General features: G+C 34.7%; 1 protein-coding gene across 1 annotated transcript in view; it reads right to left on the minus strand.

The window, feature by feature from the left end:
- Positions 1 to 18,910, minus strand: part of TMC1 (transmembrane channel like 1) — a 66,123-nt gene that overhangs the window by 36,727 nt on the left and 10,486 nt on the right. The window contains exons 4-8 of the mRNA XM_035309907.1: positions 18,200 to 18,340; positions 9,036 to 9,126; positions 7,697 to 7,778; positions 2,862 to 2,968; positions 1,556 to 1,654 (exon numbers count right to left, since the gene is read on the minus strand). Coding sequence (XP_035165798.1) covers positions 1,556 to 1,654; positions 2,862 to 2,968; positions 7,697 to 7,778; positions 9,036 to 9,126; positions 18,200 to 18,340 — 520 coding nt within the window. The remainder of the gene's footprint in view (positions 1 to 1,555; positions 1,655 to 2,861; positions 2,969 to 7,696; positions 7,779 to 9,035; positions 9,127 to 18,199; positions 18,341 to 18,910) is intronic.

Genomic DNA, 18,910 nt, shown 5'->3' on the forward strand with positions numbered 1-18,910 from the left:
AAGTTAAGTCTTTTTATATGTTCTGTGGTGTTAAAACCAGATTCTTCCTGAACAGGTGTCTGATGATTGAAAATAAATCCAAGAACCAGCCAATATATAAATTCATTTGAGGTTCTACATTAGGGTATTGAGCCACAAAACAGAATCACAGAATCCCAGAATCATCTAGGTTGGAAGAGACCTCCAAGATCACCGAGTCCAACCTCTGACCTAAGACTAACAAGTCCTCCACTAAACAATATCACTAAGCTCTAAATCTCAACGTCTTTTAAAGATCTCCAGGAATGGTGACTCAATCACTTCCCTGGGCAGCCCATTTCAATGCCTAACAACCCTTTTGGTAAAGGTTCTTCCTAATATCCAACCTAAACCTCCCCTGGTGCAACTTTAGCCCATTCCCCCTCATCCTGTCACCAGGCACGTGGGAGAATAGACCAACCTCCACCTCCCTACAGCCTCCTTTAAGGTACCTGTAGAGAGTGATAAGGTTGCCCCTGGGCCTCCTCTTCTCCAGACCTAATAACCCCAGCTCCCTCAGCCGCTCCTCATAAGACTTGTTCTCCAGACCTCTCACCAGCTTTATTAAGACCCCTTGTTCTCCAGACCCCTCAGAAGCTTCATTTTAAACAAACAAATGGAGATATTCAGCCTAGAGAAGAGAAGGGTCTGGGGTGAGCTTATTGCAGCTTTTCAGTACTTAAAGGGAGCTTATAAAAAAGATGAAGATCAACATTTTGCAGTGGGTAAACAATAACAGAACAACGGGGAGATTTGATCTAAACTAAAAGAAAGGAGATTTAGATTAGAGGTTAGGAGGAAATTCTTCACTGTGAGGATCATGTGGGACTGGAACAGGTTGCCCAGAGAGTATGCAGATGCACCATCACTGGAGCTGTTCAAGACCAGGTTGGACGAGGCCCTGAGCAACCTGGTCTAGTGGGTGGCATCCTTACCAATGGCATGAGGGTTGGAACTGAATGATCTTTAAGGTCGCTTCCAACACAAGCTCTTCTATTATGTATTTTCATGTTTCCTGCTGCTAAAATAATTCAAGTGCTAGAATACAGTTATATGCAGAAGTCCCTAAGCTTTGATGTTCCTTATAGAAAAGAAAGAATGAAAGAATGCAGTAGATTGAGATAGAAATCACTCTTAACTCAGTGGATGCTGCTTTTATTAATCTGAACAAAAATCTTAATTAGATGGTTGCAGTTTCACAGGTGAAAAGTACCTTTTGATAACATTGACCATGGCCCATAGAGAACTCTAAAAACCTTGTGAATCCAACTTAGAGACTTTTTCCCATAAGTCTTTGTATTGCTTCAGATACTGAGATGTGTGTGTAGACACTGAGTTTGGTACGTTTTACCTGAAATAAACGTCTATACACAGAAACTGGGGGGGAGTTCTGTGGGGAGGGGAAGTAAATTAATACTACTTCTTTTTTCTCCTGAAATATTCCATATTAAATCTCTGATTATTAAATAATGAAGCCAAAGTCCATAATAATGAAAAAGTCATGTGAATATGTAATATTGCAAAATTATGCACTTACACTAAAATCCCAGAGAGTAGCAAAGTTCATAGCACTGGCTTCTTCAGCTCTTGGGACAGTTTTTCTAGGTAGAGAGCCATATGGCTTCCCCATCAAAGCCTGGAATGAGCAATTTACATTTTAAAGCAAAATTCCAACAAAAGGAAAGGATAGTGATCTGTCACTTCTCAGGAAGACTTATTTTGTGCTCCTTAGTTCCCTAGTGTGGATGACCTACTTCTCTACTTCTTTTCATTGCTTCTGACATTTAAGATTGAAACTATGCCTAAAGTATTCATCAATGGTCTTTTCTGAATTTAAAGTGACATTTCACTAGCAACAAAGTGCTATCAAGTTGTGCCACCTATATCCAAAGGCAACAAGGAATTTCAAATTGATGAGTGGGCTGTGTCTTACAGACGAGACCAGAAGATTCATTTTTCTTGCATAATGAATTGTATTGGTTTGTTAACTGAAATGTGTGGGAAAATGCTACGATTCAGTTTGGATTCTGAGTCCCACTGCTCTGGCAGGCCACAGTATATGTCCTTACATGTCCTTACATTTCTAAGCCTCTCCCTGTAACTAGTTTGTCATTTTCTCTGTTTTGGCCTCAGTGCAAGATGAATTGCACTATTGAAATGGTGTACTAGGAAACTACTGGAAATTCCTAACTTATAGTTTCCCATCTGCTCACTAGGTGTGAAAATATGAAAGAGTGAAATAAGGGAGATGCCACAACACTTTTAATTCCATATAAGCCCTCTTCTTAGGAAGGTACTATAGTGCCTTAAAGGTGCTAGATAAATATTTTATTTTACAAAATTGGTTTCTGCTTGAAGTGCATATTCTGGGCATGGTTTTTAACTTGTGCCTCTCTGGTGACTTTACAGCCTATTCTGCCTTCTTAACATGTGAGTATGAAGGCTACTGAAAAGGGTCCAGGGTGCCTCACAGCCTTGGAATATATCTTTGTCTTTGAAATGCACATTTTAATACACCACTTGACTGCTTCTTTGCCTGAGCTCCTCTGCTCCTCTACTTATTTCTTCATTAAAAAAAAAAAAAAAAAAAAAAAAAAGAAAAAAAAAAAAAAGTTTAACACCATCCCAGTCTCTGCAAAAAAACTTTTGGGACACATGCTTACATATATTTTTCTGTTAGGTCTACTCCAAGACACCTCTCTAAAGACAACTTTCCATGAATGTTTTTTAATCAAGCATAAGCGATTACAAATCTATCTGAAGGTCCAGTCCTATGAAATGTCACAGCAAAGGTAGAAATTCTCAATGACAATTTTAAAAATGATAATTTAAAAAATTCCCACCTCGGGCACCATTACAAGTCCAAAGGTCAGTCCAAAGAGAATCATGTTTATTCCATACATCCAGCGTAAAAATATGAAGTAAGAGGCTACTGATGAACCAAAGTGACCTATGAAAAAATAAGATGTGAAAAAAGTGCAGATCAGTTAACTTTATATGACATTTTACCTTAAAATTAAGTTGTTCAAAGCTTACTTAAAATAAACTAAATACGGGAGTGTTTTTCATCTTATTTACTACTACAATTCTAATAACTTTTTTTCCAGTTTACATACTAGCATTCACTGACCTGGTAGAGAAAACAGAAACAACAAAAATGAAAAGCAAAAATATTACTTGGACAAAGTACTTGGAGTCATGTAAATACTATGGTATTTAATTGTATGAAATCCTCTGGCAGGAATCCAAGTAATTAACATTACTTTCTCTTTCTTTTTTTTTTTTTTTTTTTTTTTTTTAATACATGTGTATCTTGAGCATTTTTGGCATGTTAAGCCAGTACCATTGTTAATAAGCCAGTACCATGTTAATAAGAAGTACCGCAGAATTAGCCATTGGAAGTAGTCTTTCCAAGGACATAGAGTACTTGAAAGTGCTCTTTTAAGCTGACTAGTAGAGACAGAGTTGTTCACCAGGGAAGAACAAAAAGATCTGCAATTGTTTTATTCTTTCTTTCTCTTAATTTGCTATCTATGTATTCCTCTCAAACCCATGTGCAAAGGCTAGCCCATCAAACCAGACCTTGGACTTTCCCCACTCCAGACCACTGACCCAAACGTATGTGAAGAGGAGGTTGCAGGAGAACCAGAGAGCACTAAGTGCTTGATTTTACCAATACCTCTTCAAATCAGGCCAAACAGAAGTAACAGATTAAACTCAAGCTGTTACAACACCACTCTGCTAGATAGAGAACAGATGGCAGTCTTGCTCATCTGAGCTAGAAAATACCAGATTTCACATGGAAGAACTAACCTTTCCCAAGGTTGTCTCACACACAGTCTAGCTAAGGAGCCTGATGCACTCTTACAACAAACAAGAAGCTAATCACTCTGTGCAGAGGAGTTTGCATGGGTATACATAGTCTGTTTTGCAAAGCCGGCAACAAAAGGAAAAAAATTAACATGCTTAAACTGGCATAATCCCAGAGTGTAAACAGAGATCCGTTGATAAGAGATATTTATCTGGGCTATGAAAATGGAAGGAAAATACAACACTGACAAAAACACTCTGTTAAGGATTTCAGCATTTCAAAACCTACTTTATTCACAGTTCAGAATGAAACTACAATTTTGAAATTCTGCATGAAAAAGTAGCTAATCTTAGCAGTGTTCTACGTATTGAAAAGTCTATGTGCAGACATGCTTTGGTCAGCCTGGTTTGTCATGAGCCATTTATCCAGTTTCAACCCAGCTACAGCTTTGGTGATGCTATGGACTAAAAAAATAATAATAATAATTAAAAAAAAAAAAATCTAGTCATGCTGGATGTGTTCTTCCTGGTCAATATCAATATCCTTGTTCTTCTTTTAGGAATGTTAGGAATGGTTGCCTTTCATTAATTTAGTTACAGCTTTTCATCATTTATCCTGATGAAATCACAGTTACCCAACTGGAACGTGCATTAAGAGAGTGCATTGGAATTGCACGCATCCATACAGGTATTGCACAGATGCACAGACTGCTTATGGCCTTTATTGATTTTCTGGTAAAACCAGAAATCTCTAATAAATGAAAAGGTTAGCTGGGGGTAAGGATAATTTTGCTATGGATGCCTCTAACTAGATTTCTGAAGGAGGCAGGTCAAAACAGAGAGCAACAGGGATAATGGAAAACTACAAACAGTGTGAACCAGCCATGAACAAAAACAGTCCTAGATTCACCAGCATTTAAAATTTATTCTGAGGTACAGCAAGTTCCAGGTACATATGAAAGCGTAATACTTTATTTATACTGTGCATTGGAATGAATCGTGAATTACGGCTGTGGAACAGAGAAGCTTCCCCTGTCCCAATATAGCAATGTGTTTCCCATTGAGTCCTGTTGCAAAGATACTACTGAATGCCTATTCTGTAAGGAATTAATTAATTAATTAATCAATTAATTGTGTCATTGTGTTATTTATAAATATTATTTATAAATATAATATTTATAAATAACACAATTAATTAATTAATTTACATTTACATTTTAATTTTACATTAATTTACATTTCATTTGAAACCTCTCTGCAACCCTGCCTGCTTTTGCCAATGAAGAAGAAATACGCCAGATAGCCTTCTGTGTCCTGGTGGTAAAAAATTATCACATGCACACACAACACACATACACACACTAAATATTTTGCACATGCTGTACTGTGTAGCAATATGGAAAGCAGTTTTACAGACCCAGTTCTGTAGCAGTGAACTGTGCCAAAGCATTTTGTATCACTATATTTCCAAGAGTGGTCCAAACAGCCTACTTTACCTGTCACAATATGATATAATTTGCAGTTTATTTCACTGTACTGTCTCCTCTGGAAATGAACTGTTGTGTAGACTATGTTCAATTTCCTTCATGCAACCGTACTTCGCCATGAGGGCACAGCCCATGGGAAATAACATGTTCACAAACATAATGCTGTCTAATGGCAGTATCTATTTTTTAAATATTGATCCTGGAGTCCAATCCTAGTGTTCAATCACTTTCTTCAATCTCTCTTCAGTCTTTTGGGAGTACTGGAGGACTCAGTGGTTACATGTGTGGTGTTACATCTGCCAACCAGATACTCTCAGCTGTTCAATGTTCTGTAGGTCTCAAGGGAATTTTAAGCAACGAAAGTTCTATTACTGTTGAATCCTTCATAAGTAGTATCAGACTCATCCTGTTCATTGACTAATACTACATGCTTAAGGCAGTAGCATTACTGTCATTTTACACAGCACTCAAAAGAGAAATCCATTGGCTCTGTGACCTAGGAGTCAAAACTCAATCAGGTCTATTATTAAGAACACATCGATTTCTTAACCTTGTTAGAGTATTACCAGTACTGTAATACTGATACATATCCTATCTATGTATACATTAAGGTGACAATCAGGTCAAAGTTGAAGCAGCCTTTTTTAAGTCTGTTTTGTGTGTCTCAATGTATCTTAATATTTACTCTTTCCTTATACTCTTTCCTTACACACTGACTGGCTTTCTTCAATTTCAGTTTCTCTCACTTCTTTTTTAATATCTTTTTAATATGCTTTTTGTCTGTGAGTTGGTGACTTCATCAGTGTCATCATTAAGATGACCTTGATCTCAGTACTGTATATTTGTTAATACAATGTACATGCTAAGAGCTACTGTTTGGGTTAACCAGAATTAAAAAAACTGTGATTTAAAATTTATTTTTTTATGCAATATTTCAGAGCTTTTTCCTTGAAGACTTTTTTCTAGACTATAGAATTTTGGACTCAACTGTAATCTAAGTGTACTTCTTAACTTACTAGTATTCAGACAGAAGAGATTGTTTCTACGAATAAAAACAATTTGCAATTGCAAAAAGCAATGAGATGAACAAATATAATAATAAATATGATAGAAAAAGAGCAAACTTCACAATCCTACCTCTTGAGATTATGAAGAGGTATTATCCTACTATGCTTTTGAGAGCTTCCAGATGACAGCAAAAATATTGCACATTGTGAATGAAAAAGTAAATAGATATGAAAGACTGGAATAAACATCTAGTTCTATTTTTGCATTCATATTTTACAAAGAAATAAAAGTGTCTGTTGAAAGTCATCACTAAAAGAATGGCTTGTGCCAGGACTACTTCTTTGTAGAAACTAGCAGAAACATGATTCCCACACATCCTGCAGATGTCTATTATGTGTCCATACCAGTAAGCTACCATGTGCATCCTGCTGCTGAATTTGATTTTAACTTTGTATATGCAGCAGCTTCTTCTAAACTGCACCCTAAGTATACAGATAATCTGTTCAGCAGTCCATAGACCATATGTTTAAGGACATTATATAATTTCTCCTCAAGGGTTATTTTGTAGTTCAAAACTCCACAGAATTCATAATTGATCATTTTCCTGCTCTTCTGGCTATTGCACTTTGACGCAACCCACTGCTTCTCCAAAATGCAACTTCTTTAAAGTCAGACACTATTGCATTCTCAGCTGCATTCCTCAGTGACAGAACCTCAGTAAATTACCCATGAGGGTGAGCCAGATTTCCTTCAAAGAGAGACATGCAGTTTAAATTCATCCATGTAACTGACAAACAAAACCTATGCCAAAAACTTACTCTGAAACATACCCATAAGACTAACTACATCATTCTTCTCCTTATATTTATGCCTAATATGTTGTGATGTCCAAGAACACTAATTTTTGCTCCATGTTGTATTATGTGATTGAAAATGAGAGAAATAACTTTGAAAGACCTCTAACATTAGGCTCAAGATAATGAAGAAAAAAAAAAAAAAAAAAAAAAAAAAAACCACCACCACCCACTGCCACCAACAAAAGTTACAGAAATTACAAAGTAAATGTAGACAACAGCTAATCCCAATATCTCTTTTCCACGATTAAATTCAACACTGGTTCCTAATCTGTTCACTGCTTATTGTTGTTTAAGTTGGTTAACATTCTCTCAAGGAACTTTTCAACAAGCTATTTATATCAAGCTTAATGAGTATTAATGAAAGAAGAAATACTCATTGCATTTATACCACACACTGAATAAAGATAAGTATTTCTAAAGCACTGAAAAAAAATAAAATTTAAGATTTAAAATTCTGGCATGCATCAGAAATATAGTACTAGATATTAGTCTTTACTACCTTTCACATGTACTTACTCTCAATCTCCTTAATTTTCATTTCCCAGGGTATGCAAGCTGTCTTAAAATTCTCAAAATCTCTTTGAAATTTCATCCATTTCTGAAAAGGGTTACATATTAAAAACAAACAAACAAACAAAAATATAATCTCTGACATCAGATGTGCATTTTCCACATGAGATAATGAAAACCCTTCATTATCCAGAGCAAGCTTTGGCAACAGAAACACTAGCTTATAAAGAACTATCTCCTTTTTTTTCCTCTGAATACATTTCCTACTGGCTTTGTGTGAAGTCCCCATGTCTTCCACAAGAAAAATGATTAAAGAATCCATTCCTTTCATGCCATTCATTTTTTTAATTGTTTCTGAGAATTTAGTTTGTTCTTTCCTTTGATATTCAAAATTCAGATTTGGAGCTCAAACTGAGTCATTTAATTGCAATTACTCTACTCAGTATTTTATCTAATGGATAAATATAGCTTCAGTAATTGAGTTTCTGGTGTACATCTGAGTTTGAAAGCCTAATTATTAATTTGTGTGAATATTAATGCTAATAAGATTTGACTACACATCTGCCTGCAGAAAAGCCTAAAGGTGATGCTGGCCAGATTAAGTGGTCTTGCCATATGTGCTTAACAATCATTTTAGTTTAGATCAGGTGTGTGTTTTTTGTTTGTTTTGTTTTGTTGTTTGTTTTTTTTTCCTAGTGAATCTTCAAAATCATCCCAATTTACAGCACTTATCTTTGCCCTTTAAAGCTGTGTCAGAGCATAAAACTAAGCTTTTTAAGCATAAAACTAAGCTGTACTCTAGAAGACTGCTAGTGGGTATTCAGTCCATGAGGCTTAGGCCAAAGTAAGTCCCAGAACACATATAATGTGGACCAGCAACCACCATTCAGTCTTTCAGTCACAATCCTACAAAGCTGTTTTGTGTTCTGGAATATATCTAGGATATAGTTCTAGAGTCTTGGCTTAGTGGAGATGCCCCAGTATTTTTTCTGTGGGACAAAAACACACTTTCTGATCTTTCACAAGATCAAGAGAAAGACAGGTCTTAGGATCCAGTCAACAGATAAACATAATTTATGCAAGAAAAAATAACTTTTACTAAATACATGACCAGATATGTGCCTTTGCAGGTCTTGCAAGACAGTTCATTTTTGTCTTGATATATGTCTCAATCAAATTGTGAGCTTGCATTTGAAATTATTACATGTAAGAGCATTGGAAACAAAAGTGTTAAATTTCAAATAAAGACAAGGAAATATATTTTGGAAGATGGGTACATGTGGCAGTAATCTTCAAAAAGGCTCCCTTTCTGCATTACAGGAAGTTAGTAAAATAACATACTTACCTTGGTCATCATCACTTTGTATGCATAGAACTTTTTTCCTTTTCCTTTTCCAAGAGCACCTTCAAACTTTTCAACAAAAAGCTGGGCTTCCCTGGAAAAGAGATATAGATGATGCTGCAGTAAACTTAATACTGTCTCTACCACAGTAATGTAGTTTTTCTAAGTCTTCATAGAGTTTTGTGTGAACTTGTTCCCTTAGTAATGCTTAGAAAGAAAAGCTCTGAGATTCTGTTGTCCATCCGCCTAAGAAAAGATTATTTTCATTTTTTAGTTCAGAGATATGTATACGCTAGAGCCTTGGTTCCCCTGTGCCTATCCTTCCCAAGACTGTATTTAATTCAACTGTTCAGAATTTCTGCGTATATCATCTCTAACTATAGAGAATAATTTCATAGTTCTCCCAAAAAGACTGAAATTTTGCTTATAAAGATATAGAATACAAATTAATGGCACAAATTTTGAAAGATTTTTAAAATTATTTTAAAAGGCATGATGTCCATGGATTAAAATAATAAACATAGAAGGCCAAGAACATACTAGTATTTCCTCCATTTCATCTCATCTTCTTTTATAAGCATGATTTTCATGCATCTCTCTATTGACAAAATATGCCCTAAAAGTCACTTGTCCTTACCTAAAACACCAGCAAATGGAGTAAGTATTCTTAGCTGTCAATGTATTCTCACTGTACAAATACTGTATCATCACACTGGACAGCTGCAGAGCACTCTATATTACATTAAATATTACACTAAACACTTGGGAAAAAATTATTGGGAAAATGTTAATTGTGATGTACATTCCTCTAGAAGTGCTTCTTTAGACACTAAGTTCACTGAGTGAAAATAATTATCACGTTTATATCTGCTGCTCACAGATTTTATTCATATGAGCAAGCAAAAAGATTGTGTCAAACTGCAAAATCTGGCATTGGCTTTGCAGAACAGTACTGTTGCTGTGATAAAGGAGAATGAAAGTAACGTGAAGAATGCTATTAGCCACATCAAAATTCCTCTCAAATCATGGCTAAAATTTCTACATCTTATAAAATACTGTGTTTTTTACCATATAATACTGTAGTTTTAGTAACTACAAATGCTTAGGGTAATCTTTTTATTTTCTTTTGAAGACCTGTAAAAACTAGACACCCATCACACTATTCTTTTTACCTCCCAGTGCCAAGGCTCCCAATAAACGGTTGTTTTCATACTTTTCAAGACAATTCAGATTGAATTACTGAATTCAGCTTTCACTCTTTGATAGCCCTCTGAGCACTCTCACCTTCCCACTCACACCTAAACCTAAATGGTGAGGCATCAGGACAAGTGTCAGTTCTCTTGACAGCCACAGGATTACAGCATGTTTTTTTCCACCAATTTTCTAGTTTTCTCCTTTAAGGACTCAGGATGGTAGAAGCAAACGCTACATACTGCAACATGGGTCTCAAGCCAGTAAGTCCTTTTTTATTATTTATATTTTTATATCCTTTCCCTGTGGCAAAAGGCATGCACAGACTCAGATTAAAAATAATAATAATAAATAAATAAATAAATAAATAAATAAAACACGCAGCCACCCCTTCAGACATACACATTCACATGTACCATCTCATCCTCACCACTTCCAATTGTTTCTCAGAAATATAGTCAGAGTCTTTTTAAGGCTCTTGAGATCTCTTACTTTGTGCTTCTGCATCACACTGTACTTATTCTGTGATTCTGGATCACATTTATATTCTGGTTCTTTGACTCTGATTTTTCTGTATTCAGCTAACTTTGATAGTGATGGAGACCTTAGCATTTTCCAAGTCACTCAGTTTTTACAGAAATATTCTGGTTTACATCTCATTCTTTCACTTTGATTTGCAAAATAATTCTACTCTTACATTCTAGCCATCTCAAATAAATGAGAGAAAATAGATTCTTCCATCTTCAAGAAAAGTGTCCAAGAGTCCCATTTAAATACATGCCCTCAGAGATTACAATTTTGCTGCACTGTCTGGAGAAATATAAGCAATTTTAACAGTAGGTGGCAGTGTCCTCATAAACTCCACAGCCAGTGCTGGAGCCATACCATAAAATCAGCCAGTATCAATAACCTGGGCATGTAGCAATCCTCTAAATCACCGCATCATATTTTTACTTAAGAGAAAAGCTTTATACTATCACTTCTATCACCATGTAATGCAAGCTAGTTCATGAAAAGTTACTGAAATCAAAGCCTGCAGAACTCTAGAAAGCATATGCTTTCAGTCACTAACTATATACAGTTAAACTGCAGAACATAAAGATTTCAAAATGTAGGCTCTGGGGTTATTGGGTTTTTGTTTGACGGGTTTGTTTTGTCTTAAGTGAAGCAATGAATTAGAAAATTAAGGGGATAATATGAAAACAGCCATTTAGACACTTAAAATTCCCCACGGTGGATATGAACACAGTTCGTATCTGTGGCTGAACAGAGTTCTCAACAAACTTGTTGTATGATAAAATTATTCTAAGCCAGGACTAGAAGATATTTTCCACAGTGAAATTCATAAAATGATTAATTTAAATCTCTCAATCTAAGCTCAGTTTGCTTCTTTTAAATCTCTTTTTACAACTTTTTGTACACAAAAACAAAACAAAACAAAACAAAACAAAATAAAAAAAAAAAAGGAACTTCTTTTGCTTTCCTGCCTCCAAGTTAGATTTTAGTATTTAAGCTTTTACTCCATTTTCTGGCTTTCTACAACAAACCAAAATATTGCTTTTTGAAGGTGGTGATCCAGATTCCCATGGTTAATGTTGATGACTTTCCTGAATATTTCCTTTGGTGTCAGCCCACCAGTGCCTGTGGTTTCCTATCTCCCTCCTTTCCCTCTCTCCCAACACTGCCCTGTTCCAGTGTGCACTGGAGAACTGTTATAAACCTAAATGTGACTGATTTATAATCCATTTTTCTCATATTTTCACTCCATTGTCCTGCACAAGTTCATCACTACAGAACAGCCAAACCAGACAACTGTCTGATACCAGTTCAACTTCCCACTGGATGTTTATACACGCAGTTAACTGACTTACACACAGAAGACTGGAGCCAAAAAATGGCTGTAACCATGCATGAAATATGTTTGCAAAGCTTCTTTTTTGCTTCATGAACGAAATGTGAGGCAACTCCTTTCACACTTTTATATATCATTTGGTCTGTACTTAAAATGTATTGCATAAACCTCAAAAGATTCAATTAAGTCCAAATGGGGGACTTATAGATTTATTTTAATTTCCCATTTTGACTGTATTTACCTTCTAATCCTGTTACGAAACAGCATGGCTTTTGACATTAGTAGAACTCTTAATGTAAATTCCACAATGACTATGATAAGAAGATATTTCAAACATGTATAAAAACAAAATGGCTATTAATAGTTCCTATTCATATGAAATAATAGCCAAAATCATCAAATAGTTAATAAATAGACTAGCACATGTAAATAAGATAGAACATGCTATATTGCATTATTATGCAGTTGAAATAAATTAAATTATTTGTATTTTTTAAGAGAGAATGAAAGTCTTCTTTCACTTGAAATGAGTGCACTCAAGTTACCTTTTATGATCTTCAAGCATGTCTTACCTTTCTATGCACATGGTGGATTTTTCTTTACCAACAATATTTTAAAGAACATTTTTGTACTGCTTATTTAGAGAGATTAAGTCTTATATGGGAAAGTCATCACTTGCAGACATGTAAAGGAGTTATGTGCCTCATAGAAACTTATCTGTTAGCTGCATCCATGAATATGTGAATGACTAATGTAAAGAACTTATGTAATTGGCAATTAAAAGCAAATCTTAATAACAATGTGATACTATGAAAAATTCTGATCAGAATTTTAAAGAAATATCTGAAAAAGCAAATTCAGTGCAGAGGCAGAGCTTGAAAGTGGGCCTGTGGCTGAAGGAGGCAGAGAAGGTGTGTGCAGATATGTGCAAGGAAACAATACAGAAAACATAAATATATGATTTTGCTGGAGATATCAAACAAAACAAGTTTTCCTTCTTCACTCATCAATTCTTCTCTCAACAGCTTTGCAGTCTGCTGGTCCCACTGGGCTACTCCTAAATTTTGTGATTTGCAGGCTAAGAAAAACCCCAGTGTATACTTAAAGCTTCCTGGCTTTAAAAGGTCAGCAATAACATGACAGCATTCAGTCAGGGAATGTTCTTTCCAGTCAGTGTCTGTGACACATGCTCATCTTTGTTCAATATAATTCAATATGTTACTTAATTCAGTTTTCTACCTTGATGTCCAGTCCACCAAGAAAAAAAAAAAAAAAAAAAAAAAAAAAAAAAAAAAAGCCATATTTTACCCTTTTCCCCATTTCTTTTTTTCTAAAAAAAAAATGTGCAGACAGGTAGAATGATCAAGCAATAAAAATTAATCTTAAATCAGTACAACTATTTTAGAAACCTCAGCAATGACCAGAAACCACATGCAAATATGTGCACAACCACTTGGAAGTAGTGCAACTTCACCAACATGAGGACGTGTCAAAAGCAACACAGGGTGACAAAACTGAGCTTTGTAATCGCAGGTATCATGTGTTATAGGTAAATTATCTATATCACAAGACAGGCCAAAGTGTGCCCCGTTAGCTAACTGTGAATTTAAAGAGGCTTCAGAGAAACCTTATTAATTGAATTACAGACAAAAGGAACTAATAAATGTTGCATGGGGCCCAGCATTATTGTCCCAGAGAAGCCTGGATTAATTATTAATACTAGGTGTGGAGTTACAGCTCACAAAGTGCTAGGTGTACAGTACTTCAGGCACTTCAGTGTTGCACAGAAAGGATGAATTACAGCTCTCAGAGGTTGCTGTTAATGAACAGGATTCAAGTGGATTGCTCACATTTTTCAGTAACAGTTCAGGAAGGTTTCAGTGTCCAAGATCAAAAAACTCATTAAAAACAAATGTCGTATCAATATTGATCACCCAAGACTTTTCCAAATCTTAAAAATATTGGCTAAAATCTGACCGCAAAACAGCTGTTGCCAGGTGCAGCTCACTTGAAAGCAGTTTGGTAATAATAATGGGCAAATTACAGTGTTATTCAATACCCAGCCAACCTTCAGGACAGCCAGGCTGGCCTCCAGGACTGTAAAAAACTTGAAATGCCCACATCAAGGAACTTGAAATAGAGATTCATTGGACTCCAGACATCCCATCCAAAGATGAGAAATTTCCGTCATTTTACACATTCTCTTTATGTATATAGATACCTTTGGATTTTGTATATATAAAGTATTTTCTTTCTACTTATCTGTCTCATTGGATTCTTTGATAAATTAGTCAGGAAAAATAAAAAAAAATAAAAATAGAAAAAGAAAGAAAGAGAGAAAGAAAAAAAAGAGAGAGAAAAAAATGAAAGAAAGAGAAAAAAAAAAAAAAAAAGGAAAAGAAAGAGAAAACAGAAGATTTTGTCCTTGGCATATGAAGAGATTGCTGTGCTCCTTGGATTATTTATAAAAACTAGTAGGTTTTCATAATTGGAATTCCTTTGAAAGGCCAAAACCTGACACTTGGCTGCTGTTTTGCTGTTGTTGTTTTGCTTTGTTTCCTATCATCATTTTGTTTGTTTTGATTGTTTGTTAATTGTCTTGTGGTATAGTCTTAAACTGAGACCACAGTTGGCATGGATTCTTATGTACAATTACGTGATTATATGGAACTTTAATAAAATTCGCTAGTAGAGGTAAACTACATAGCTATTAATAGTCTTTATATTATGGAGCACAAATCCTTATCTATCCAATAATGAGATTAGTATTCCAGATCCAAACACAGCAGCACAGCTTTTGAACCTTCCCTTTAGCTTCATATCTATGCAAAAACCAATCAAATGAATGTATAGACAGAGATGCAGCCCCCCACATCAAATATTTAGCTGTAAATTGGGATAACTTTCCCTGGAGTTTCTCCAACTTATAACAGTCCCATTAGATTTTTATTTTATGTCTTCTTCTAATTCAAAAATCTTTTCAATAATTTTACCCCCTCTCTCTAAATCTCAAATGTTCTAATGACTGAAGGTCATTACTATCTGATGGCTCTTCACTTAATTTCATGCTGTCCTAAGCAGCAAGTGTCAAGAGTAAAAGTGCAAGGATTATAATCTCCTATAGAAAAGGCACAATAACTGTGCTCAAAAACAATCCAAACCAGTGAAAGGAAAATGAGAAATGCCAGAAATCTCTTTTAAACAAGAATATTTTTCCCTGAAATGAGACAGAAGCCTAGGTTCCAGCCATTTGCAGGCTTTCAACAGCAGGGTCTGCAATGTCCTCTGTTCACAGCCATGTCTACTTGTTAGGGGAGAGAAACGATGCTGTTTGTCACATAACATTGTTTCATTCCTTTCAGTGATTTCTTTCTGCCTCTTTTCATGTCTTCAGACCAAGAGAGACACACCATGTCTGAAGCTGAGAGTCTGAAGGTGACAGTAAAGCTCCAAACTGCAGACAAACACTCCACAGCAGAGGACTATCCTCAATCACACTTCTACAGAAAATAGCCAGGGGGCTATTCAAATGCATCTTTCTAGACATTGGGATCTAAATTAGAAATTAGAGCAGGTCTAATTTTGTAGTGCATCTCAATTAAGAATTCCATTTCAGCAGTCAGGGTTTCAGTCAGGTTTTGACAGGAATTTTCTACAAAGAGACCAGTTCTGCAATCAAATTTTAAAATTAATTGCTCATTCATGTATTTTCAGAACAAAAGAATGAAGGAAAAGATTAACCTTTCACAAAATTGTCACTAGAGCTAAGTAGAAATTGTGTGTCCAATCCTATACCTTTTAATTTCAAAGCTTACTTCTTTAAAATATGTATATATTATAATTAAAATATAATTATAATTGTATTTGTATTTGGAAGAAAAACTGGATTTGAATCAACCCATAGAAGACATTATCCAATCTTGAAAATTCCTAAATAAAATATTTTAAAAATATTTCATTTTTATACTTTTTAAAAGCAGGCAGATTGGTGGAAATTAAATCTTTCCCACAAAAAATGTTGTTCTAACAAATTACTTTTCTTTCAAAAAATGTAAAGAACAAAAAGTCATATAAAATCCTAATATATGCTTTTCAAAATACTGCAAAAAGTATTTTTCATGTTTTATTTTGTCATGAAAATGTAAAAAGTTTTTGAGCATTCACAGGGAAAGTTTTTTTCATTTTGGGGAAGAAAATAGGTTCTAATACAAAGCAGTAATGGAAGTACATTTTGGCTCACAGAAAAACACATTTCTCTTAATATTGAGAAGAAACTTCCATTGAAGCATTTCTGTGTGTAATTTGGAAGACAAAGAATATGGGAAATTTTTCTTTACCTTTAAGTAGATATGGCATTTTTTCTTTCCATGTATCCTATAGGAATCAAAAATATGCACTGAGTATGAACAAGATGACACACCCAACTGCTAGCAAAAAAATATTTCTTTACCAAAAGTTCAAGAGCTAGAAATTGTATTATAAGAGCATACAAATGTCACTTATGACTGTCTTACTGATTTAAGACACCTAGAGCCAGGTTTTGTCCATTTTCCTTGTGTAAAAGAATAATGCCAATCAGGCTAACGATTATTTGACAAATGGTTAGTAAGATGTTAAAATCCAACACAAATATATAGATATCCTAAAATGTGCTAATGTAGGCACTTTTGTATTGCTATAACTATTGCTATAACTAATAATTAGAGCAATCATCAATCTAACAATATTACTTTTCTGATTTTAAGCAGCATAATAACACTAGATCTTCCATTGTAACTCAGTTGGACTCAAACTCCAAAGATCCAATTATGGAAATAGTACTCTACAAAAGTTAGTCTAGTGTATTTTGGTACATAAATGATTGTGTTTGATTTTTTCAAAGGTACTAAGTACTTCCAAATTCCATCACTTTCATCTAAAATACTAAAATACTAAATGAAGATTTAAATCCCTAATTCTCAGTACATATTTTAAAATGTGACCAAATATTAGATTTCAGGTGTTTTTGTTTGTTTGTTTGTTTATTTGTTTGTTTGTTTTATTCCATCTGTTTGCTCGATATATGTGTTTTGTCTGTTGAAATATGCATGACAGTACAAAACTGTGACAATGGGATTGTCTGCAATGGTTGGTAACTATTTTTGGAATCTTAGTTCATAGAGAAACATAGAAAAAATGTAATTCTTCAGTTAAGAAAATTAGACAAAATAAAGAAGCTAATTTGAATAATTGCTCTTTTTTTTTTTTTCCTTGCAAATGTTTTTAGGGCAAGTAACTTGTTACTATGCTTCTAAGCCCACTTCAAAGAGGTCTGCAGCAAACCATATTAAAAAACACATTTTTTGAAATTCCTTCTTTGGAGTACATTAGTGCATATTTTTCCTTTTGCAACTGTATCCTCCCCATGCTCATCTTACTTTCTAGAAAAAAACAATCCCAGATGTTCCACACCATATTTCATATGCTCTCTCCTTCCCTTATGTCCATGTTTGCTTGCCAAACAAAAAACTGTCTGGAGGAGAAATCTTTTCCCTGTTACTTGTGCCTAACCATATATTTTGCTGTTGCTTGGTCAGTACCACAGTGAATGAGCTACTTAAAACAGAGGAGCATAGCAGCTTTGGCAATAATAATAGTAATAATAATTTAAAATATCTCTATGTTAACCCAATTTCTTGTGATTGGTGGAAATTTAAATGATAATTTAACTGAAATGTAACTTTTTTTTTTTTTCCTAGTGAAAATGTATTGATAGATTTGAGAGGAAAAAAATCTAGATTTATATGTGGCATGACTAATAATACATGGAAATTCAAGCTCAGGTTCCAATCATGTTTTCTTGTTGATAAGTTTTTTTAAAAAATCTGTTCTTCTCCCAAGAGAGTTAGAATAGAAAGAAAAAAAAAAAAAAAAAAAAAAAAAAAAACTCTCTCTTCGCTCAGGCACTGGCCTGCAATCCCATTTACCTCTACTTTATGTGAAAGCACAGCCTGGGAAAGGGATATCAGAGATAATTTGAAGTAAATTGTGTCTGTAGGTGTTGAAATAAAGTGAAAGTTTAGAAAAAAATATTGCACAGTATAAAGCAGGATTGCAGATATTCATTATGAAAGTCAAACCATACTTCAGGACTGCCAACTTCTTTTTCATCTTCCATGGCTTGTTTCGTAATGTTGCAATTAGCTTCTTTTTTTCTTCTACCTCTTCTTTCAGCTTGGCCAATTCTTCCTCTGTAATTGGCTCCTCCTCAGAGTCAGAATCAGAGCTTCAGATAAAAGTGAGAATAAAAACCATCACCAAAACTCAGGAGAGAAAAAAGTTTTCAGTGAAGCACATGCATGGTGTTAATTCTTATAAATTCTGATACCTAGAAAGTGCCTTCCCTGTTGCATTGAATAGAGGATAGACTGTACCATAGGCAAAACTTGCACATGAAGTGCAGAGACAAAGCTGAACCAGCACTACATCCAGAAGAATGATACTACAGATGAAGTATGACTTTTCCTTTCAAGGAAGTGTCCTGCAGGAGTAACCAGCCTCCTCAGAGTCCAAGCCAGACTTGTAATACCTAATAGAATATAATTATATATTTATATATTTATGAAGTTTGAAAACAAATAAAATAGAAGCAATTTTTTGGCAACATATCCAAATACAAATTTCTTATTATTCATCCACCTTTAGGTTTTATGAAATACACAACATTGCAGAAAAAGCTACAATGGAGCAGTTTAAAATCTCCAGACATACAGGAGTAAGCCAACACAAGAAAGAAACTCTCAGAGTAATCAGATGACCCACTATTAATGACTCAAATACTATTTACTGACAAGAT

Source organism: Oxyura jamaicensis, chromosome Z (genome assembly GCF_011077185.1).
Source record: "Oxyura jamaicensis isolate SHBP4307 breed ruddy duck chromosome Z, BPBGC_Ojam_1.0, whole genome shotgun sequence".
NCBI classification, from domain to species: domain Eukaryota; kingdom Metazoa; phylum Chordata; class Aves; order Anseriformes; family Anatidae; genus Oxyura; species Oxyura jamaicensis.